This window comes from Epargyreus clarus, unplaced genomic scaffold, assembly GCF_041222505.1.
Source record: "Epargyreus clarus isolate Ecla_fem2 unplaced genomic scaffold, WU_Ecla_fem_2.2 ptg000006l, whole genome shotgun sequence".
Taxonomy (NCBI): Eukaryota; Metazoa; Arthropoda; class Insecta; order Lepidoptera; family Hesperiidae; genus Epargyreus; species Epargyreus clarus.
The window spans coordinates 4,167,076-4,189,456 of NW_027332214.1; the positions used below are offsets into that span (position 1 = coordinate 4,167,076).

At 35.2% G+C, this 22,381-nt stretch overlaps 4 protein-coding genes across 6 annotated transcripts; 2 read left to right on the forward strand and 2 right to left on the reverse strand.

The window, feature by feature from the left end:
* Positions 1 to 1,391: 1,391 nt before the first annotated feature.
* On the forward strand, positions 1,392 to 3,676 carry LOC140742709 (zinc finger protein-like 1 homolog). The gene is made up of 6 exons (XM_073073680.1): positions 1,392 to 1,630; positions 1,703 to 1,814; positions 2,030 to 2,223; positions 2,480 to 2,711; positions 3,007 to 3,130; positions 3,337 to 3,676. The coding sequence occupies exons 1-6, from the start codon at positions 1,529 to 1,531 to the stop codon at positions 3,515 to 3,517; spliced, it is 945 nt and encodes a 314-aa protein (XP_072929781.1). The 5' UTR covers positions 1,392 to 1,528; the 3' UTR covers positions 3,518 to 3,676.
* On the reverse strand, positions 3,522 to 5,784 carry TTLL12 (Tubulin tyrosine ligase-like 12). Its single transcript, XM_073073679.1, has one exon. The coding sequence runs from the start codon at positions 5,604 to 5,606 to the stop codon at positions 3,774 to 3,776; it is 1,833 nt and encodes a 610-aa protein (XP_072929780.1). The 5' UTR covers positions 5,607 to 5,784; the 3' UTR covers positions 3,522 to 3,773.
* Positions 5,785 to 6,291: 507 nt separating this feature from the next.
* On the reverse strand, positions 6,292 to 18,604 carry LOC140742707 (uncharacterized). 2 transcript variants are annotated; one of them, XM_073073677.1, is made up of 13 exons: positions 18,341 to 18,604; positions 15,980 to 16,137; positions 15,429 to 15,588; positions 14,848 to 14,977; positions 13,875 to 14,161; positions 13,309 to 13,427; positions 12,420 to 12,545; positions 11,778 to 11,961; positions 9,127 to 9,232; positions 8,611 to 8,839; positions 8,167 to 8,263; positions 7,893 to 7,985; positions 6,292 to 7,786 (listed from the first exon to the last, which is right to left on the reverse strand). In XM_073073677.1, the coding sequence occupies exons 1-13, from the start codon at positions 18,528 to 18,530 to the stop codon at positions 7,128 to 7,130; spliced, it is 2,538 nt and encodes an 845-aa protein (XP_072929778.1). In that variant the 5' UTR covers positions 18,531 to 18,604; the 3' UTR covers positions 6,292 to 7,127. The 2 variants fall into 2 exon arrangements, with proteins under 2 accessions (XP_072929778.1, XP_072929777.1); XM_073073676.1 differs by having other exon boundaries at positions 11,778 to 11,988; positions 18,341 to 18,603.
* A 757-nt stretch (positions 18,605 to 19,361) lies between these two features.
* LOC140742710 (RRP15-like protein) lies at positions 19,362 to 22,338 on the forward strand. 2 transcript variants are annotated; one of them, XM_073073682.1, is made up of 4 exons: positions 19,362 to 19,562; positions 21,090 to 21,544; positions 21,648 to 21,961; positions 22,240 to 22,338. In XM_073073682.1, exons 1-4 carry the CDS (start codon positions 19,520 to 19,522, stop codon positions 22,298 to 22,300), a joined length of 873 nt encoding a protein of 290 aa, XP_072929783.1. In that variant the 5' UTR covers positions 19,362 to 19,519; the 3' UTR covers positions 22,301 to 22,338. The 2 variants fall into 2 exon arrangements, with proteins under 2 accessions (XP_072929783.1, XP_072929782.1); XM_073073681.1 differs by lacking the exon at positions 19,362 to 19,562 and adding an exon at positions 19,570 to 19,780.
* The last annotated feature ends 43 nt before the right edge of the window (positions 22,339 to 22,381 follow it).

The window sequence follows — 22,381 nt, forward strand, 5'->3', positions numbered from 1 at the left end:
TAAATTGTTTAAAACTTTAATCGAAAATCGTAAATTATGCGCGCGAAATTCAAATTTGCAAAAAGCATTCCCATTGGTCGAATCGAAAAATGACGTCACATAGCGTGTTACGATGTTTATCGGCGTCGATATTCAAACTGTTTGAGAGAAAAATTGTTTTTGTCTATATTCCTACAGTGTTATTTATTACCTAGTGCGATTTTTCTACATAGTATTATTAGGAATAATCAAGAACAATGATTGAAGTTAGTTTTGTCAAAGCACAATCGGACTATTTACCTAAAATATGCAAAATGAATAAACTGGTTTTTATGCATAGGTCAATTTGGAAATATTTAACTGATCATAACTTATTATGTTAATATTCTTTTTTTTATAATATAGGAGTAGCAGACGAGCATACAGTCCGCCCATGGACATATGTAATCAACCCCAGATAGGATTAGATATTCCCACCTAAGGTCGGCCACAGATGTGCCGCTACCCCTGAGAACTAAGCTGGAACGCCTCGGAAAAGTCTATCTCCTACCACACCCCAAACCAACCTCCAAACCGGAACACAGCATCACCTAACACTGCTGTTATTAGGTAGAAATAGGTGTGGCGGTAGTGCCTCCGGAGTCGAACCACAAAGGGTTCTACCACCTTCAACCAATCACCTATCTTCACCTATCTTTATAATATTATAATAGATTATAATGCATTTTGTGTGTTTCAAATGATAGTATTTGTTGTAGAAGTCGATAAGTACCTAACGAAGTAGATGATCAATGCAATGTTTTAAAATCATTCACCTAAAATTATTGTTTGTTCCAGTAAATACAAATGTTAATGCGATTTTGGAGATACTATATCTGTTTTCTATAATCTTGCACCACATTTTTCGTATTTTCGCATCTTTTGCAAAAGAAAAAACACTATATAATGTATTTATAGTTTATAATAATGGTTTTGCACAATAAGTGCAGGAAATATTTATAAAATGGTTATTTAGCCTTTCCCATGATGTGAATAGCGATGAAACCTGAAAATGTTTAATAATACCTTTATGTGCATACAGTTATCATCAATATTATTACAAATCACGCTACGTGACGTCATTCAAAGAGCGCGTAAAATGGCGGCGTTCAAATGTGTCAAATTTTATTGAAACTTTAAATAATTTTTAAAAAAATATTTCAATCACTAATAAAATTGTTTATATTTTTTACTATGTTAAAACGATGTGATAAGTGGTTTAAAATAATAAAATAAAAATGTGCATATTCCCTATTATTAACGAAACAAAAAATATTTGTTATTATTGTAATAGATATTTATGGTAGAAAACTAAATTATAGCATTATTGATTGCTGAACGTAACCATCGTCGCCATTAACAACAATTTTTGACAACTTTCTTTACGTGGCTGACAGTCTGACAGATCGAATCATCACATATCTCCATAACATCAAATAAATAATTTTTAGTTTGCTTAAAATCCTGGATTTACCAAGTTTTATGTAATAGGCACACAAAAACTGTAAACATGGGACTTTGTAAGTGCCCTAAAAGAAGGGTTACCAACCAGTTTTGTTTCGAACATAGAGTAAATGTTTGTGAATATTGTATGGTGACCAATCATCCTAAGGTTTGTGTTTCGGTCAATCTGGTATTGTAATACTTAATATTATACATTATTATCATTTATGTCTTTTTTCAGTGCATCATTCAGTCATATCTTCAATGGTTGCAAGATAGCGACTACAATCCCATTTGCGAAATTTGCACGAAAAGTTTGACAGAGGGTGAATGTATCCGGCTTACATGCTACCGCAAGTATTCACATATTAATAGGTTCATCGCCTACAGAAATAATTATAGATAACATTAATGTGCCTTTTATGTAGTAATATATGGATAACAGAATATTGTACTTATTTATAGAAGAAACAGTCAATAATTTCTATACATATGGATAGAACTTGAGTATATTTTCAAGATTTTAGATTTTACTTTGACTATAACTATTTATTGTATATATTTTCAGATGTATTCCACTGGGAGTGTGCTGAATCACGGTACCGAGCCTTGCCTCGAACAACAGCACCTGCTGGCTACCAATGCCCTTCATGTGCCACTCCGGTGTTCCCACCACCTAACCTGGTGTCCCCTGTCGCAGATGTGCTTAGAGAGAAGCTGGCTGGAGTCAACTGGGCCAGAGCTGGTCTTGGATTACCTTTGGTTAGTACCATAGAAGCTTGATAAAAGTAGAAAATATGAAATAAAATTCTGGTGTTTGAAATCTGCTTAAGTGTACATTGTCAATATCCTGCAATCCTAATAACATAAATTTAAAACTTTTTTTAAGGTTTGTCTATGGAGTTAACTTTATTTATTATAAAACAGTTTCTTGCCTGCAATCTGGCTATATAGTATATATTTAATTAGTAAAATATGTGTAGTATTTAGCTCATAACCTTTATATTATTTGTTTCAGCTGTCTGAAGATCAAGACCTAAAAGGTGCAGCCAGTAGACGAAGCCAGTCACCTATGGAGCAATCCCCATTCTTCCAAAGCACTGTTGACAGCCATCGAGGCACACCAGTCGGTGCAAGTGATGATGAAGCAACAAACAGATCAGCTGCTAGCACACCACATTCCATTGTACAGATTCCTGATGAGCCAGTAAACATTTATGATCATACTGTTAAGCGAGATAATTTACAAGGTAAATGACTGAAAATGTGTATCATGTTTTGTGTTGAATGGATTCAAATAGCTGTATAGTCTGTATGAATTCAACTGCTCACTGTTGCTACATAAATCTTACATAACTACTAATAAGATTTAGTCCTGACTGAAGCCAATTATGATTTTTTTGTTAGACTAAAATAGCATGCTAATCCTAATATAAGATCCAATATCTTTTATTAGGATTGCCTAAAGATGTCCTTTTGGGGAATGTACAATTTTGAAAATAATAACATTGTTAATAAAGAATCTTTATTTTTATACATTTCTAGGTGGTCAAGCTTCAAGGAAAGGTTTTAAGCCCACTGAACATTCCAGGATTCAATCGCCTTATGATCATGATGAGAATAAATACAAGCAGAAGTCAACATTTGCTTGGATCAGTCGTTGGTGGAAGTGAGTATAATACTCCCTATACCTTTTGTAGTCCTCCGATACTATATTGTGATATAACATTTATTTATGATATAGACAGTATGTAAACAATCTATATTATTTTACTTAACTCAATGATATTATTCTATATAAAATAGGTAGAATTTCTTTCTTCAAGCAATATTTTTAATTGCTTATGAAATAATAAATTATTTGTCTTTTACCAGAAATTCTCTGCCATCATCAAGAGTAAGGCGAGGGGGCATTTATCACCGCTATTGCATCATGTTACTGGTGGTACTGTTAATTATTATTCTATTACTAATATTAAGTTATAGAGATGTTGATCAAGATAATCCTTTTGGAGCAATCCAGGATGACGATAGAAGGATACTTCAGAAAAACTAAATCATTTATCTTGTACACTAATTAATGTATTTATGAAATCAAGCAATGTTTAATTAAAGTGATATGAATACTTTAGGTATGTATTTAATTGTTCAATAATAACTTTTAAACCTCTGAAATGCTGTACAATTTTAAGATAATAAAAGTATTAAATAGATACATTCCGTGTATATCATTGGAAAGGTACTGAAAACAAGCACTGATAACATGTTACAAGTTTTGGGTAAATACAATAAACTTAGTAAATAGAATACATTTACAAAATTTGAACACAAGTATTGACATCCTTATCTAAGAACATAGCAGAAAATATGTCATTATAAAAATCGGGATAATATTCACAAGCACGTTGACAATCAGGCATCCAATTGATTTCCAAAAGTTTAGGTTGGATTACACTTTCTATTTTTTGGCCCTGCCAGCTAAGCATTATGTCTGCAGCATATAAAGCTCTGGATTGTGGGCTTTTTCCAATACCACGAGGAGGATCTTTCGATGTTGCAGCTGAGAATAGCTCAGATAACATGGAAAATATAGATTTTTCAACATCTACCCAATCATGATTGGGATATTGCTTACTCCAGGCTTCTTTGAAGTCCGCACATAATAATCTAAATAATGGTGCACCATCATTATAATTCATAACAGTAAAATGCTTTTCATAGTCCTCAAAATCATTTAAAGCAAAAGGTTTATTTGAAAATCTTAGAAAGAAATTGCTATACACATAAACTTCAGTGGGATTCACTGACTTCAAAAGGATTACATAACGTATATCAAATTTAACAAGACCAATATCTGGTCTATCAAATAGCACCGGGTTAGAAATGTACTTTTGAGCAATTTTTGGCCCAGTCAAAGGCAACCTACACAAAAAGAACACATTATCGGTTATGTAAGTATCTAAACCCCTGGCTAGATTATAAGGCTTACAGATCCAGTGGTTATCCAAACCAGCTTGTTCTCTACGCATGTAGTTTGTGACTAGGTGGTACAGCTCAGTCTTCATATTGAATGTGGTTGGGAACCAAACTGGTTGGTCCTCATGTTCATCTTCAGGCGGACTACGTTCATTTGAGCACCGTCTTGCTACCAGAGCCAACAAATCCTTAATTGTGACAACATATTCAAATGGAAATTGATTAACAAATTTATGCGGTGAATTTTCACTTAGTTCCTTGTAATCTTTGAAGTGATTTATATACCATAAGATATCCGCATCAGTCTCATTATCAACTATTTCAAATTCAGGGTGTGTCAGATACTGATTTACATATTCATATTCAGAATAAACCTTTAGTTTCCCTGAAATTGACTTTTCTTTTGTAAAATCTGCTGCTGGAACCGATTCAACAATATGCCCTTCCAAAAAGTATTTTGAGGATGGTTCTTTAATTTCAACTTCATATTCACAATAACCTTCCCAAGGTAGTAGCATTGCCTCCCTTTGAAGGCCTGTATAATCTCCTTCTACAAAGTTCCTAGTAATAGGACAGCCCTCAGCGACGTCTTTTACTGGGAATAGTAGAGTATAAGTGAGTTGTTCTGGTATATGAATAAAAGGCACAGCACGGAAATTGTAATTATCGGAATGAATGATTCCAGAACCCAGTTCGTCCATGACATACCACATGGGTATTCTTTCCTCAACCGAGAATTCACTGCCTCCTATTGTGTAAGTGTGAGCATACTTCCACATGCTTTTACAAACCTCCTCTATTTGCTCCTCTACACTATTAGCAGTGATTTGCATTAAATTGCACATTCTTCCTAGAAGACCTGGCACGTTTCTTAGATTACTTCTGATACTGTTGGCTTTAAAGGTCCACGCGTGGTCTATGAGGTAAACGTGACTGGGATCCGATGGCTGGATGTCTCTTGTAGCGAAAACGCTCCAGAGAGGATCGTAAGGTGTTTGATCGCCATCTTCATACTCGATTGCAGCTAGTTGAAAAGATAAACCGGCGTCGAATATTTGGTCGGTCAGCTTTTTACATATCGTCGGCCAAAAATGTTCAGGCACCCCAGAGAGAACGAGTTGGGGCTTATGCTCTGCTAAGAATGTGTTATATTTCAATAAGCCATCCATCGTAGAACGGTGATGGAAGATTACAGAAAATCGATAGGTCTACGAACCTTCTTTTGATGCCCCTCCCTGTAGTCTGCCTCGAGTGAATAGGAAATTCTAAATGGACTGAATGAAGACAATATTTCTGAAATCCTAATCGTTTTTTAGTCACCGGCTGATTCTGACATCTGACAGTTTCCATGACGTAACGATTTATACATTTTTAAAGTGGCTATGGCATGGATAAATAGCATACACAGTCGTAGTTTACAAAATATCAAATCTTGTTTACAGAAAATTAACGTGGAAAATAAAATTTCTTTATAAATGTCCAAATTTCATATTATGTAACTAAAACTTTTTTAGATAACACTATTGTTAGTTTTTCTTGTTCCGTGGTGTATGCACACTAAGCAAGTCGTTAAATTGGTCAAGCAACTGCCAGAATACATGTAGAGGGGCTTTGCCAATATTGACGATACGGCACTCCAGTGATTGAATTATATTTGTCGACCCTTAACCGCATTGACGCGTACATAATTTTATTATAATATCGTTAAGATTAGGAACAAATATAATACTGCCCGCTCGAAATGTTGTAATCGCCGCACTGTATATGCTTTTACTATTTCAGTGTATAAATTCAACGAATTCGAAAGTTCCTATTATAATATTTGAACGAAACAAGAAAAATAAAAGCCGAGAGCAATATTTTGAGTCAATTTATTTATCAGCATTGATTACATGCTAACAACCTTATCAGGGAACATTGATGTTTCTTACTGTCTAATTATAAGTTAAGTATTTGATAATAATATAAGAAATCACATACATATAGATATTCTAAAATAAAAATTAACTATACAAAGTTAAAAAGCCAAACTAAGGCCACCACATTGGTTCTTGTCTGAGAGATCGAGGTGCCTGCACATAAGAAAAAATATCTTTTACACATCTTTTACAGAAATAATATATTTAATTTCATAATAATATGTTCTTTGTAAACATTACAGGTATTGTATGCATATAAAGACGTAACCACAGCATATGAAAAATGGCACATCACATAAAATGCAAGCATTTAATACTAAAAAGACTATACCTTATTATTATATAGTATTATATAAGTAACAAGTGAGGGATGCAATGTTAATATGATTTAAAAGAGACGTAACACATTTAACAATGAATACATTATATTTCAATGTGATGTGATATTATATTATACAACATTTAGAATAATATAGTTCATTTTTTAAGAACATCGCAACATAAGAAGCTGAATCTAAAGATATAATTATGTACGTCATTACAGAAATACAAGATAAATAAATCCATTACATTGACCCCTACAATTGTCTCCAAATAAAATTATCCATAGTGTGCGTGGGTCCGCATTAAAGATACCTGAGTCACGAGACTTAACAATCGTAACAAAATCTAGGATAGAAGAAGCAGTCGTTGGATAGTCGTCACTTAATGCAAACAACTTTAATCAAAATTAGAACACATTTCAAAATTATCAATGACCCTATAACTAGTTCAGTTCGAATCAGAGTCCATGTGATTTCTGTAGTTGCGTCGTGCTTTTTTCACGCGTTGCCGGAACTTGAGCGCTTGGTATTCGGGATCGTCGGAGACGTCATCAGCTGGTTGTGTATTCCTGGTGCTACTGCCCGCCGCAGTTCCTACGCCGCTGTCGGGTGTTCCCACGATGCTGGGAGCGGGCCAGGCGCTGCTCTCCGTGCTACAACTGCTTTCTAGTTCACTCTCATTGGTTTCATTCATGAGCCTGGCTACGGTTCTGTTGTAGCTCGTGTTTGGCGACACTTGGTTCATCGCCGAGGTGCTTGCGCGTTCTGATATTTTTTCTTTCGATGGAGGGGACTCGCTGGAGTCTGAGCGATGGAAACTAAGCCGGCCGTTCCTCCGCACTCGTCGCAAGTTGTACCGCATTCGGTTTTCTGGCGGTGGCGATGAGTTGTTACTCCCCGACTCTGGAGGTTCCACTCGAAGGGAATCACCCAGCGAATCCCGTGAACCATTAATCGGCGTGGGGATAATACTAATTAGATTGTTAGGAATGTTCTGATTGCCGTTTTGGTTTCGTGGTGATATCGGCCGACTGCTGACTGACTGGTCGTCATCTGAATCCACCTCAGCGATGCGGAAAAGACCTGAAGAACTTTGACCCCTATAGCCTATAACCAAATGTTTATATGAAAGGTTTTTTTTATTTTTCAATTAAATTTTGTACATTTGGTGATCAGATTACGAAGTGTATAGTGTAAATGAAACAAAACCCACCTGAGCTAGTACTTGGTAACGCTAAATTATTGTCGAAGTCTTCCAAATTGTTATAGTTATTATTGTCGCTACTGTCCCGTGCCATAGAATTTCCTGCAAGAAACAATGTTGATAAGTCGCAAAGAAAATAAATTGTCATAATTATGCTTTAAATAAGCTTTTTTTCGTAATCTAATATCTAGAAATGAAAATCAGTACTTCGACTTTTATAAAACGCAATAGTGATAATAAGATTTACTAGCTAACTTGACGAATTATCGTCTTGGATGCTTACCGTTATTTCCTAAACTTATAACTTCTATTCGAAAGCTGTTGTTTTTCCTTTTAGCCGTTCTTGTCATGTTTATACGCCTGCGTAGCGGCCGTGCTGTCTGTAAAAACAAGAAATGATTAAAATAATATGGGATTTGTAGAACCTAAGGTAATTTTCGTAATTTGATCGGTGAGAAAAGATAAGTAAGCCAAAACAAAAATTTTCGACTGTGTCTTCTGTACAACAACAATTCATTTTAGATCGTCCTTAAAGAGAAGTTAAGTAAAGTCCTTAAGTGTCGTTTTTGAGTGTGGTTACAAATATCTGTGACCTTTAGATGGACATCATATCTGTTATTACTTCTATTACGTTTGTTACTCATCCGTTTGTTAGTTCATTTTTACAATATTTTTTTATAATATACCACCAATGTTTGCACCAAGATATAGACAGAAATTAACTTACCCTGCCAGTATTCCTGTACAAACAATGCGCAGGTTCATCCGAGTCAGTTCTCTCGCTAGAGGGCGCTGAGCGCCTCGAGCGGGTATTGGGTAACGTCAGCGGAGCCCTGAGCGCGGGACGACGTTGGCCGCGCGAGCGACGCGGGGCGGAGCGCTTGCCCTTGTTACTGGACGTCGAAGCGTTCTTACCAGAAGACTTGCTTGTGGACGTGCGGGATTGTTTACTTCGCCTGTAATGAGTGATAAGATTAAAATTGTTTTATTATTTTAGTTCCAATAACTTTATTTCAGTATTTTGTCTTTTAAAAACAGCTGTTCCTTCAGGTAACCTCTCAAAAAAGTTTACGGTTTTAAAATCTAAGGAAAGTGTTTTAGCCCAATCATAACCCTATTGGTCAGATGAGTCGTGAATCATGATGATGATGAATATTACTGGCAAATATTATTTACGGTTAACAAATTGCTAAACCAGGTGCGTGATAATAATTAACGAGTTGGTTTTTAAGCTGAAATTTACCTCAGAGAGCCTCTTTTCTGCGACCGCACGTTCTTGGGATAGCGTGATGCAACCAAACGCGCGACTCTATTAGGGCATCTTTGACTTCGTGTTGCATTTGAATTGGCTAAAATAAAATAAGAATATTTATGACAGAATAAAAAGGCAGCAAACATTATCAGTATTGCAAACTTTTTGTTTTTGTAATCAAACCGATTTCCTACAAAAGAATAACTAATAATAATTTGCATTACATAAATAAGAATACCGATTAATTTATGTGTTGCCCGCACACTTTAAGGAAATACAATCTTACTAGACCAGGGGTTCCCAACCTATGGCCCGCAGAAGCCAAATTATGGTCTACAAACAATTGTAAAGGAGATGTTTCATTTTCGGCCATCTAATGTACCTACACTGGATGTGAAAATATAATCGATTATTTAAAAAATCGATTTTTTTTTAGAATAATCTATTTATTGACCAAGAATAATCGATTTTTCATTTCGCTATTTCACACCATACTTTCGATTTTTTTTTCAATAGTCGCAGCTTTAAATTACTAAATAGATGATTTATTTCGTGGTGATTATACTTTCGATATTTTAACAGCAGCTCTATAATAGTATTACTTGCAACGCCACCTAGTGTCTAACAAACATAACGTATTTTTTTATTATGGCAGCACTCGAAAAGTCGGTTGATAAAACAGTAGTCATTTGATATTTTGCATAGACGGTGGATTTAAAAGTTTCTTCCCCGTTTAACTTCAAACTTTGTTTTTAATAAATTTTACAATATAGCCCGTTGATTAAGTGTGCAAGTGAGTTTGCGGTTTATAACTTGAGGTGTTTTGCATAAAAATGTCAACTAAACGACCAAAAAGTGGTTGGAGGGCTTACTTTATAATAAAAAACAATGATACAACTACTACAACTGTGAAGTGTTAATATTGCTCAAAAGAACTTAAAACGTGCAGCAATACAACAAAATTAAAGCAGCATATTGAAAGTCGTGAAAAAAAAAATCGTTTTTTTTTAAATCGATTATTATTTGGTAAAAAAAATCGATTAATATAAAAATCGATTTCTCCCCAGCCAAGTCACATCCCTAACCTACAGTATATCTAAAAAACGAGAAAATATTGTAGAATTAAAAAAAATACACATATATGATTATAATCTAAGGCAGGGGTTCCCAATCTTTTGTAACCCGCGGCGCAGTTACAAGTTCGATATTTTTTCACGGCGCCCTGTTCTAGCTAACTATTAGAAGAAGACAGTCGAAAGAAATAGGTACCCACAATAATAGTAGTTACGTTAGGTTGATCGAAACGAAAATTAAAACACCACAATATAAAATTGTACCATACTTATGTTATTTTAAAAGACTTTAAACGGAAAGCAACAAGAAATACTTGAGAAAAAACAAAAATTAAATACGATATTTATTCAGTCAAATCAATGTGAATCAAAACGTCAATATTTGTGGTGTCAAATAATAATTAGCGGATCGACTCACGGCGCCCCTCTTTACTTTCTACGGCGCACCAGGGCGCCACGGCGCACACTTTGGGAACCCCTGATCTAAGGTATTCCCGTTTAAAATTACATATTTAAAATAAGCATTCCTCATTGATATATTCAATATGGCGGAATACCAAAGAGTATAGTAACCTATAGTCAGTGTCAATTAAAGATTGTCACGACGTATCTACTGACATTATTTGTAGACCCTAGCTATCAAGTAAATAACTACATGATCACGTACTGAATTCAATCCGTTTTTTACTTCCTCAGTTCTTTTTAATTCGGTTACAATGTATTCTAAGTAGTTAAGCGTAGGTACACAATCACATAAACCTACTTATGAAAGTGAATATTATTAATGCTTATCAAATTCTTATACAGGTATTGTTTCTCATGATGATATCGTGGAGCAATTACTATATATTACAATATTAATTACATCTGCGCTCTTTCGCGTAAAAATATGTAAGAAACTATAAAACATATATAGTAAGTTTTAAACATAATGACAGATGACATTATTACGGTAGTCACTGCCGCCATGATATGTTTCCAGTGTTGTGTTGCAAGTTTAAGTGTAAATGATTGCTTTAAACGATTAAACCAAGATGATTTGAAGAAAATGAACCCCAACGAATTGTTTTTTGCATGGTGGAAAGATGGCCGGTAGCCCATACATTTTGGAACATCTTCTTTATTGGGCCTTTTATTAAATTTAGCCGTTTGAAAGTAAGTTATGATTTGCGTGTAACTTTGAGTAACAATGTTAGTCTTAGGATAGCTGAACTTGTAAAGATGATGCAAGTACCTACAGAAATTACATTAATATAAAACTACAAAAGTTTTTCCAATAATATTATTATTTCTTATTATGTTTGTATTGAGTTTTCATTAAAACTTTACTTTAGTTAGATAGTTTATTTTTATTGTACCTATATAGTGGTCCCTGCTAACAAGATTGTCATAAAAGTGGTCCCTGACCAAGAAAAGGTTGGGAACCTCTGTCACAGTATAAGTATCTATAAGATCCTTATACTGTGCCTCTGTACTAGAACCACTGATTGAAGTAATGCGTTATCTATAAATCAATTAATATTTAATTAATTGACATGAATAATTTAATGACGACATAGCAAAACCTACCTCGCTTCGGCGGCAGTGGCAAGAAGTCCACAGCGATCTGATCGCTGTCGCTATCGCTTGAGTCGCGACGCACCGAGGCGGAGCTGGAGCCGTCCGCGGAGTCCGACTCCTCCGCGAGGCACTCCAGCTCGCGCTGCACCAGCGAGTCGAAGAACGCCATCATGCGCGGGTCCTCGCTTGTGGACTGCTCCGCATAGTTGTGCGATATATACTAGAATGTATTTTTTATTATGGAAATAAAGAGCATGCAGCTAAACATCTCGACTGCCTGACATGCCCGAGTGTGGACATCTATAATCTAAATATATAGATCATGTAGTTTTTTTTGCAAATTTGAGTTGTTACATTAAATAAACTAATCCGTAAACATGGGTATATATATTAAAATATATACATACATAAATATTTAAATACACGATCACTCTATTTTTTATGAAGCGAACTTGTGTCTCAGCGGCCACTATTTGTTTGGAAAAGAACTCTAGTCTCCATCCTCGGTCATGTAATTATCTAAGTGACGTCTTACACCTCTTATTAGTCTGGTTGTGTGTAAATATTCACACTACATTAGATAGAAAATCCTACTGAGACTGTAATGCAGAACGAGTTTTTAATTTTTACATATTTATACAAGACACCAACCTGTCCACTAAGATGTACAAGCGAGACATAGTCCTCGTGGCTGTACACCTCACGAGGGTTGTCGGAACCTTGAGCCTCCTCCAGCAGCGTGCCCCTCATTTGTGGGTACTCCACCGCTGACCATACCTATAATTAAAAACGATTCTTAATTTATATGCAATAAATAAGGGTATGGCAGTAATCAAAAATGATGACAAGCTAGTTATGGGAGCTGGGCGTCGAGGAAATAATTGCAGTCTATTTCACGAATGAATTAAATTTTTATTTAAATTTTAACACAACTTGTAACAATAAGGAATAAAAATAAAATATATGAGATAGGTAGAGTCACTTTCCGCGATGGAGGTGAACTGTTCCCATGGCGAATGGCCACCTGCACGTGGGACGCGCCTCGTCAGCGTTGGCCGTTCCGCGAAGACACGATGCAGCGTGAGCACGGTGTAGGGCTGCGCAATGCATCCTTAACGTGTAGGGCTGTCCCTTACACGTAACTAGCTTAGTAATCTTGTCACTAAGCTTGTCAAAATATTTATTTATCTATGAGCACATTTTTTTTTTATTTTTTTTTTTAAGAACGCTTTCTACACTCACAACCCCATACACAAACACCCAGACCCAGAAATCTAAATTCATCATTTAGATATCTGTCTGGCCGGGGATCGAACCCGGGACCCTTTGCGCGTCAGACCGGCATGGTGACCGCTCCGCCACGTGGGTCGTCAAAATGAAATTAAAGAATGGTGACATTTAATGAAATGCAAGTAGTATAAACTATTAAATTTTTTGGTGGTGTTTGTTAATAGTTTGACAGTTTTAGGGATCCTTTTAAATTTTTGGTCTAGATTAGAGTGTCGTACATGCAACTAACATTTATTCATTTATTTATTACCTTGATAATTTTCTCAACGCCAGACGATGCGAACGCGCAGTAGTGTGGATTGTACCGCACTTGGTTCACGATCGACCTGTGTCCGTACAACACTATTTGCGGCGGCTCCACGACCATATCTGAAAATAAATAATAGTTTTTTTTAATATTTTTTATAACTTCTATATTTTGTAAACGGTGAAAATAGGCAGTTTGACTGATAGGAAATGATAATTAAATCCTTATGAATGTCCTTTATATAGATCCAACACACTGATCTTTAGCAAATTTCAGGTAACTATTGTAGTCGGACGCTCCCATCGCGGGATAAAGATAAAAATATGTTGCAGATTAAGGAATACGAAACTTACCAAAACCACCTCCAATATCAGGTATCTTCCACAAGTACACATTGAAGTCATCCGACCCGGAGAGCACATACTCATCTCCCTTGCCAGCAAAGCAGCAATTCTTCATCGTGCAGGAGTTGTAATAGTCCTGGCGGTAGAACTCCGCGACGGGGTCCGGCGCGCCCAGCACGGGTTAAAGACAACTATATGTTGCAGATTAAGGAATACGAAACTTACCAAAACCACCTCCAATATCGGGTATCTTCCACATGTACACGTTGAAATCATCGGACCCGGAGAGCACATATTCATCGCCTTTGCCCGCAAAGCAGCAACTCTTCATAGTACACGAGTTATAGTAGTCCTGGTGGTAAAACTCCGCGACGGGCTCCGGGGCACCGACTGCGAAGAGCACGGGCGCGAGGCGGCGGCGCAGCGCCAGCACGTGCGTGCCGGCCGCGTTGAACCGCGCGCTCATGCTGTTCTGACAGGTGCCGTTGCTGCCCACGTAGCGGATTGCCGGACTGTTGGCAAAAGTTTCATATATCCAGTGGCGGAGTAACGTCGTCGGAGGCCCGGGGCGGAATATAATAATATGTGTCATAGACTTATTCGCCGAAAAACACGTATTACACCAGTGACCTTTTTTTTATACACATTTCACAGATTGTTTGGTTCTGACGACCTTTTCTTAGCTGCTGTTTGGGGGCCCCTTTACAATCGAAGATGATAAGGGGGGGCCGCCCTTATCATCTTCTAACAGTAGCCTTAACCTACATCAGCATAGCGTTACGAAGAAATCTACCAACCTCATGGTCTCATGGTGTCATGGGAACCTCGAAATTCTAAGTTTGCACTTTTCATCAAAGCATGTATTTTGAGCATCTGGGCTTGGTCTGAGTAGTTACATTGTTCTAGTAATTTCATAATTGTAACTATAATTTCGCCTTTTCTGTATCTTCATAGCATTAGTTGGACACAAGTGGTCATTGATCCCCATATTCATAGTTATAATAAGGAATATGCTGATTTAATTTGTCTATTACATCCCAATTTACAGAAGATGCAAAAGATAAAAACAAGATCGGTACATATCTGCTTGCAACTCTTCATTTACATTCCAAGCAAACAATGCAAATAAACTACTATGTGTAGAACATCACACTAACAATATCTCCCGAAGTATGAACTTAAGAGCGCCAGAACTCACTTTTTAGGCAGCCGAAGGTCCCAGAGGGCGACACCATCCCTCGCGTTCGCCGACACCAGAAAGCCGGAATGCTGCGGATTGTACATCACGCCGTGAAACGCCTTCCTGCTGCGACTCACCACCATCGACTCTGCGGGATACGCGCTATTTACATGCAGTTTATTATTGTATACATTATATTTTTGCTATTTTCGTAGGCTACAACTTAAGGCATTATTACAAACCATAAGTAGGTCTGGCGATGAGGGATGTAGTCCACCCGTCATCATAAAAAAGCCAGGGAATTAAACTTTAAACCTAAAACTATCCAAATGATGATACATGATCAAATCAAATAAAAAATTTATTAAAAGTAATCAACAAGTCTTTTCGAGAATCAATAACTGTCTTACTATTTTTTAAGATATTTCATTTAAGAAGAAGCGGCGAAAGAAATAAAACACGCAAATTTGCCATAACAGTATCTTTTACAATTAACTTATGCTACGCTTTCCAGTAATCACTTATTTCGCTTTTTAAAATAGCGTTTAACGTGTACATGTTTTTTTAAAGATTTTTAAACAAATGAACATTAAACTCACCATTTACAGATTGTCTGGTATCAAAGATCAGCAGGCGGCCGTCGTTGCCGGCGGTGGCGACCACGCGCTCGTTGAACGGGTCTATGCTGAGACTGCACACCGCACGTTGGTGTTGCAACACCTCTACAGGACATTTTGACTCTATGTCGTGGACAATCACCTTTATGAAAAGAAAAATCAAACATTTGAAATTGTAGGTAAGAGTAGCTAGGTTTAAAATCGACTATGTTAAACTAGTGCTCTAAAAAGAAAGAAAAAATATAGCAGTAGATAGCTGTGGTTGTGGACTACATGTTATTTAAAAGGCACTACCTATATTTAATTTCATGTGACATCACAGTCTATAAACAGCAGATGATGAAGACTCTTCCAATAAAACCTCAATTGTCATTTTGTTATATTGATTGATGATCAAAATGTCCTACTACTAATAAGGTCAGTGTACGAGCCAAAGACTATGCTTTTATAAAAGTTTCCAACAAAACTTAGACCCTTTGTAACTAAGTAATACTTCTATGATTACAGTAAAAACTCAATAGCATGTTATTCACCATATCATCATTGCCTCCAGAGTAAATCTGGCGAATATCATTAGTGATTCCTAAGCAGAATATATTTGACTGATGCAAAGCTTTCATAGGTTCAGGCGTGCCATGGTTCATGAGCGTCTGCCCAAACTGCCACACCATCACCCTCCTGTCATCCCCACCTGAAAAAATAGCAAGAAAGTTATATTTTAATTATCTAAAATGCCTCATAATCAGTTTCTTGTTTCTATAGAATGATTGTTATCACCAATAGAGAATAAGTTCATACAATAATATAATTGTATAGTATAGCAGAGGTAGTAGTTAATAGTATAAATTTCCTTAATGAAAGATAAGCTCTTATTGACCTAAAATAATAACAAACAAATGTCCAAATACACCATTTATAAAAGTTTTTTTTTAAGTAGTTTTTATTTCCTATGCAAATAGAAGGGTGTTATAATTTCAATGTGTATGTATGTGTGTTTGTGTATGTATCTTTCTATTATATTTTATATTGGGTGGACAGATTCGAATGCTTTAGTTTTTTTTTTAAAGTTAATGATATGTAAAAAAAAACTGCTATAGAAAGAACGCACAAGGTATATTTATATAATATATAAAAATGTATATATTAACAAATTGAAAATACTTAACAGGTAAATAGTGCAGTTTTATATCTCCACTGGATGAAATTAATATACAGTGTAAACTCCATGTAACGTAACTCGATGTAACGACAAACTCTCTAAAGCGTCGAAAACAATTGGCTTAGTTGGTTTAGCTTGTATTCCATACAATGATACACTCTACATAGCATTACACCCACTCTCAATAACGACCACAATTGAGTAATAAAAAGTACCCTTTAAGTTGCTAAAATTAGTAAAAACTGCGCACCTGTGTACGTTCTTTTGTCGCTTTATTATCCTAGCCCGCAATAAACTCGACTGTCGGCAAGATGCATACGAAACTTTCTAAGAAATTCGCAAAATTAATGGAAACTTACTTCCTTTGTCACCAAGATGCCTCAATATCAGAAGATATGAATAAAATAATTAAAAAAATACAACAAAATTACTGGTGCAGCAAAAGACGTCAGACTACACGCAATAGCGTTCAAATAAGATTCTTTTTTATGTACATAACTACTAACACTAGACTGAAATAAACTTTTTTTTTTCCTAATTCTGATTTTTCTTCTCTCCATTTAACGACCACTCTCTATAACGCCATACAATGCACAGTCCCTTCAGTGCCGTTATATAGAGTTTACACTGTATGTATAGTGCATCATTTACCAAAATGTCTTAGACATATGTACATCTGTATCTGTATATCTGTGTATTTTATATTATTTTACTTTTGTATGGAGGAGCATGCTGTGGTTGAGGTTGAAGGACAAAGAAAAGAGTGTGGAAATTAGGCAACAAACAGAAGTGACAGACATTCTCCTAGTAGTTTATAGTAGTACACTTAATATGATATTAAATCATATGAAGAGTATGAATTATGATGAAGGGCATCAGGACAACAAAGATTCAGGACAAGAGATTACAAAAAGAAGAGATGCGAGGACATCCTAAAATAAACATTAGGTCTCCTCTGGCTTAGAACTAGAATAGCAAATGACAGAAAGCAATGGAAGGAGCTGGAGGACTCCTATGCTGCAAGGCACACCAAATTAACAGATATTTTATGAAAATAAAGTAAATAAAGTACTATTTATTTATAAGCTAGCTTATTTTTGTGTTAGGAATTTTAATATGTCAATCCCGGATTAACTAATAAAATCTATTTATAATAATAACATGGTAAAATCCATAGTCATGTTCCTAAAATAAATATTTAAGTACTCTTAATTCTTTCAATTTTTAACAGATTCATTAATGTACAAATATAAGACTTCCAGGTATTTTTAATTTCAAGTGAAAATGAGAATTTGTGAGTAAATAGGAAATAATTCCATAGGAAAATACAAATTTTGAAAAATTGTTGAATTGATGAATTAGAGTATGAAGAAAAATACAACTAAATGCATTAATATAGCCGAGATAAGATTAACAGGTATAATACTATCATAATCTGTTTCATAATATCTCATAACATTGAGAAGTTGACAAAGTTACATTATATTTTATACATTATTTACTTAGATGGTCTTTTAAACAAGGTAATAATAGTTAGGCATGTTTATATTTACACGATACCTACACATTCAGAATTTGTTATCACGCCCCGGCTGATAATAATAATATGCCACTTGTTAAAATAAAAAACTAGTGTTTCTAAAAAAAGTTTCATTAATCCTTGCACGGCATTCATTTGTATATGAACATTGCTAACAAAAGAAAATAAGCCGACAGGATTCAGTATTTTTGTTACCTGAGACAAGTAATTCGCCATTGCTGGAAAACTCGATCGCATTAACACATCCAAAATGACACACTAAATCACGACGATACAAATTTTTTGCAGCATTCAGCCGATTATTGAAAAACTGCGACTTAATATTAGGTACAAGCCCATATTCTCTTTTTCCAATATATGGTACAGGATTTGCAATATTCGCCATGTTTAGACCAAAACCACCATTTTCCAAAGAATGAAACAAACTTCACTCCCCTAGACGATCAGCTGTATTTTATTTTTAATAACATAAATACTACGTTCCACTTCACGAAGAAACGTTAAAAGGCAATGGACAAACATAACATTAGTCAACAAATAATGTCCTAAAAATATGATTTCAAAACCAAAGTAGATGGAGTTTTTATTTTATTATAAACAATATATTTAGTGACTTTTTCCTTTTTTTATTATACTTTCAATACATAGAGTCGATGCACATAATATTTTTTTTGCCTTTCCGGATCTCACTTAGAAAAATAAGTAAATACAGTGCTGCCAACTTTATAATTATCCCCTAAATTGGTAAAAAATATTAATTATTTTGAGGATCTAAGTAGAACGAAGTGATTTTTTGAATTTTTGAAAAGAAATTTATTTCATAAGATTTCATAAAAACAATTCTGTGTTGAAATTTATAATAATTAATCCTTTAGGATAGTTTCTAAATAATTCTGGTGGATGCCATGTAATAAATCCTTATACATTTCAGAAGATAATACTGTTTATCTTGAGCTTCTTGAGTTCTGCTTTCAAAATAGTAAATAGCCCTTTCTACGCATTATATTTATGAAAAGGAAATATGATTCAGAAGGACCACGTATCCTGCTGTTGAAAGACTCTGAGATTATCCTGGTAGAGTAGGCTACTTGCCAATCGTCATGTATAAATAATAATACTCTATGGCAATCATCCTAGAGAGTTATTTGACCGATTGAAAATTGATGATACCAATTGTCAATGTCATTGTCAATTGTTCGCACATGCTGACTGCTGTATTGTATTGATTTTTAAGTAATATTTTGCAGTACGGAATATTTTACATGAAGCTGCGTTAAACACACTGTCGTTGTGAATAAAACGCTTTATTTTAAAATCGTTTGTTTAACGTGAACGTTTACGTAATATTATTCTGGTGTTAGTTTTTTACGAAACATGGTGGTTGCGGAAGTAATGAAGCCCTCTGTAAAAGTGTCAGGTATTTTACTGGCTATATACGATCGTGGCACCTAAATCCGATCTTTTAACTAAACCTAGACAATCTAATAACCCCCTAACCCTAACCGATTTAAAATAAAGAGAGAACTAACACAGCCATGACGGACGCCGAGGTGATCGCTACGGCCTCGTTATATCTCACCTACGCCTACAATTATTACATACAAGCATACAGACGACTGAAACTTAAAAAGAAACGTAAGCCGCGTTAAGCTATGGTGTTGTTGTTTTGTTTTAGATTTTAGATCAAGCACTGTAGATACACTGTTAATTTTTTTTTATATCAGCATCATCTTCAGCCCACGTTAGTCCACTGTTGGACATAGGCCTCTCCCAAGGTACGCCACTGAGCCCGGTCTTTGGCTCTCCTCATCCAACTAGTTCCCGCCGCCCGGCGCAGATTGTCGCGCCACCTTGCAGGAGAGCGTCCCACACTATGTTTACCTTTTTTATATCATTGTAGATTTATTTATAGTTTTTGTTTTCATACACATACAAATTTAATATGACAATTTTTCACAGACTTGATTAATAAACTACTAAAATAAATTAGCCATTTTAAAGTAATTTAAACTTAAACGAGAATAAGCCTTGTATTGACGGTTGGAAATATGAATACTGTATGTAAATAAATAAATAAATGAAGTACTTTTTAAATTATTACCACCTTAAATAGTCTTATGAACATACATAGGATAGTCTTATCAATCACTGTTTTATCTTAGCTGCAAAATTTTGCTTTGAATGGCACATGTCATATATCTAAAGGTTTACATAACACCTAACTTCTTTGCACGTCTCCGTTGTTAATTTTTTATTATGACCACCTCACATAGTAAGCATGCTTTTTTTATATATAATACTAGCGCACCCGGCAAACTTTGTACCGCCTCAAAATCTATTTATCAAATATATTTCATATAAAATATTGCCTATGTTACTCGTAGATAATGTAGCTTTCGAATGGTGAAAGAATTTTTAAAATCGGTCCAGTAGTTTTTGAGCCTAATCATTACAACCAAACAAACAAACAAAGTTTTCCTCTTTATAATATTAGTGTAGATTAGAGTAGCAGATGAGCATGCTGTAAAGATGGTAAATAGCTACTGCTGCCCATGAGGTGGTGCTGCCAGACCCAAACCCCAGAGGATTCTACAACCTTCAAATTTACGTTTTACATTTTACTGCGTCTAATTTGCACTTCCTGTTCACCCCTTTGCTTTTTTTGATCAGATAACTTTATTATTCTTATCAATATATTGTCTGTATAATATAATAAATTATATGTTTTAGCTTCAGTGATTAATCTTGTTATATTTACTAAGTTATGCCGGGAATTGATATTACTAGTTTATATGGATCCCGGCATGAAATATTGAGAGTAAAGCACTGTACTGTATCAACAATTTGCAATATATATTTTAAAAGAGTTAAGGATCTACCTTTTGGATGGAAATCCTGCACTATACTTCATCAATACAGAATTTTACAATGTGTTATGCTATAGTTTCAGAATCAGAATCGTCTGATGTAGATGATGGTGCTGAATCGGAACACAACAGTGAATCTGATGCAAGTGCCCAAGGCAGTAATGATGAAAGTGCCCAAGGCACTGATGATGAAAGTGCCCAAGGCAGTGATGATGAAAGTGCCCAAGGTAGTGCTGATGGAAGTGCCCAAGGTAGTGCTGATGAAAGTGACCAAGGTAGTGATGTTGAAAATGAGTCCGGTGATGATTTGGTGGGTAACGAGGGTTGGGCGGACTCTGTCGCCAAAATTCTTGGTTCTAGCAAACCAAAGAACAAAAAAACATTAGTGTTATCAAGAGCCAAAAAGTTCTCAGAAATTAAAAAGGAAACAGATGAGAAACCAACCTTTGAGGTGATTGGTGAAGAGGTTAAGGAAGAGAAACCAAAGGTTAAGAAAGATGAACTTACAACAGAACCACCAGTTAAGAAAAGGGTAAGAATTTTTTACTGACTTTAAACACATTTTGAGATAAGTAAGATGTATATTTTGTTATTCTTTTATTATGCTGAATATTATAATTTTTATTATATTACAGAAGATAGATAAGCCTTCAATAAGAGTGAAGCCAAATATTTTACAAAAAGACAGAGAGAGGTTACTATCCAAAGTAGCCACAAAAGGTGTAGTACAATTATTTAATGCAGTGAGAAACCAACAGAAGACTATGGACAAAGAGATGGACAACAGTGTAACTGAAACTAAAAAGGAGAAAGTTCTGAAGAGGTTTGACAAGAGAATGTTCTTGGATTCACTCATGGGGAACACAAAGTCAGTTATAGTTGATAAAGAAACAAAATCAACGAAAGATGAAGTCAAGGCGGAGGAGAAACCAAAATGGAATGCTTTAAGGTATTTACATATGTATTTAATTATTGGTTCAAACGGACACATTTATATCCTATGTTTGTGCACAGGTGTACATCTATATTTATTTATGTATATTACCTTAGGTAGAACTCTGCCCCATTTTGCAGTAAAGTTTTAGATCTGCATGCTGCAATTAGTCAACTTTGGAGGATAGAGCCTTAGCACATTTGCATCTTCCATAACATAAACAAATTAAAATATCCTGTCAAATATGAACTTATGTAAGTTTATGTACATGCTAATCAAATTTCTATTTTCAGGGATGACTTCATGATGGGAGCTAAGATGAAGGACTGGGATAAGGAATCAGTTGATGAATAAAATAAGTACTCAGTAAATAAATTATTTTATTACTCTTACATTCTAATTTACATAGAATCTCTAGTCATTATAATAAATGTG

Bases quoted from the DNA above. Each gene is read 5' to 3' on its own strand.
- LOC140742709 (XM_073073680.1), top strand. From the start codon at position 1,529: ATGGGACTTTGTAAGTGCCCTAAAAGAAGGGTTACCAACCAGTTTTGT. The intron at 2,712-3,006 runs GTAAATGACTGA...ATACATTTCTAG, and splicing joins TAAGCGAGATAATTTACAAG to GTGGTCAAGCTTCAAGGAAA. The intron at 3,131-3,336 runs GTGAGTATAATA...GTCTTTTACCAG, and splicing joins TGGATCAGTCGTTGGTGGAA to AAATTCTCTGCCATCATCAA.
- TTLL12 (XM_073073679.1), bottom strand. From the start codon at position 5,606: ATGGATGGCTTATTGAAATATAACACATTCTTAGCAGAGCATAAGCCC.
- LOC140742707 (XM_073073676.1), bottom strand. From the start codon at position 18,530: ATGGCGAATATTGCAAATCCTGTACCATATATTGGAAAAAGAGAATAT. The intron at 14,162-14,847 runs GTGAGTTCTGGC...TTTTGCCAACAG, and splicing joins GACCTTCGGCTGCCTAAAAA to TCCGGCAATCCGCTACGTGG. The intron at 8,840-9,126 runs GTAAATTTCAGC...CACTCATTACAG, and splicing joins CAGAAAAGAGGCTCTCTGAG to GCGAAGTAAACAATCCCGCA.
- LOC140742710 (XM_073073681.1), top strand. From the start codon at position 19,681: ATGACGGACGCCGAGGTGATCGCTACGGCCTCGTTATATCTCACCTAC. The intron at 19,781-21,089 runs GTAAGCCGCGTT...GTTATGCTATAG, and splicing joins ACTGAAACTTAAAAAGAAAC to TTTCAGAATCAGAATCGTCT. The intron at 21,962-22,239 runs GTATTTACATAT...TTCTATTTTCAG, and splicing joins CCAAAATGGAATGCTTTAAG to GGATGACTTCATGATGGGAG.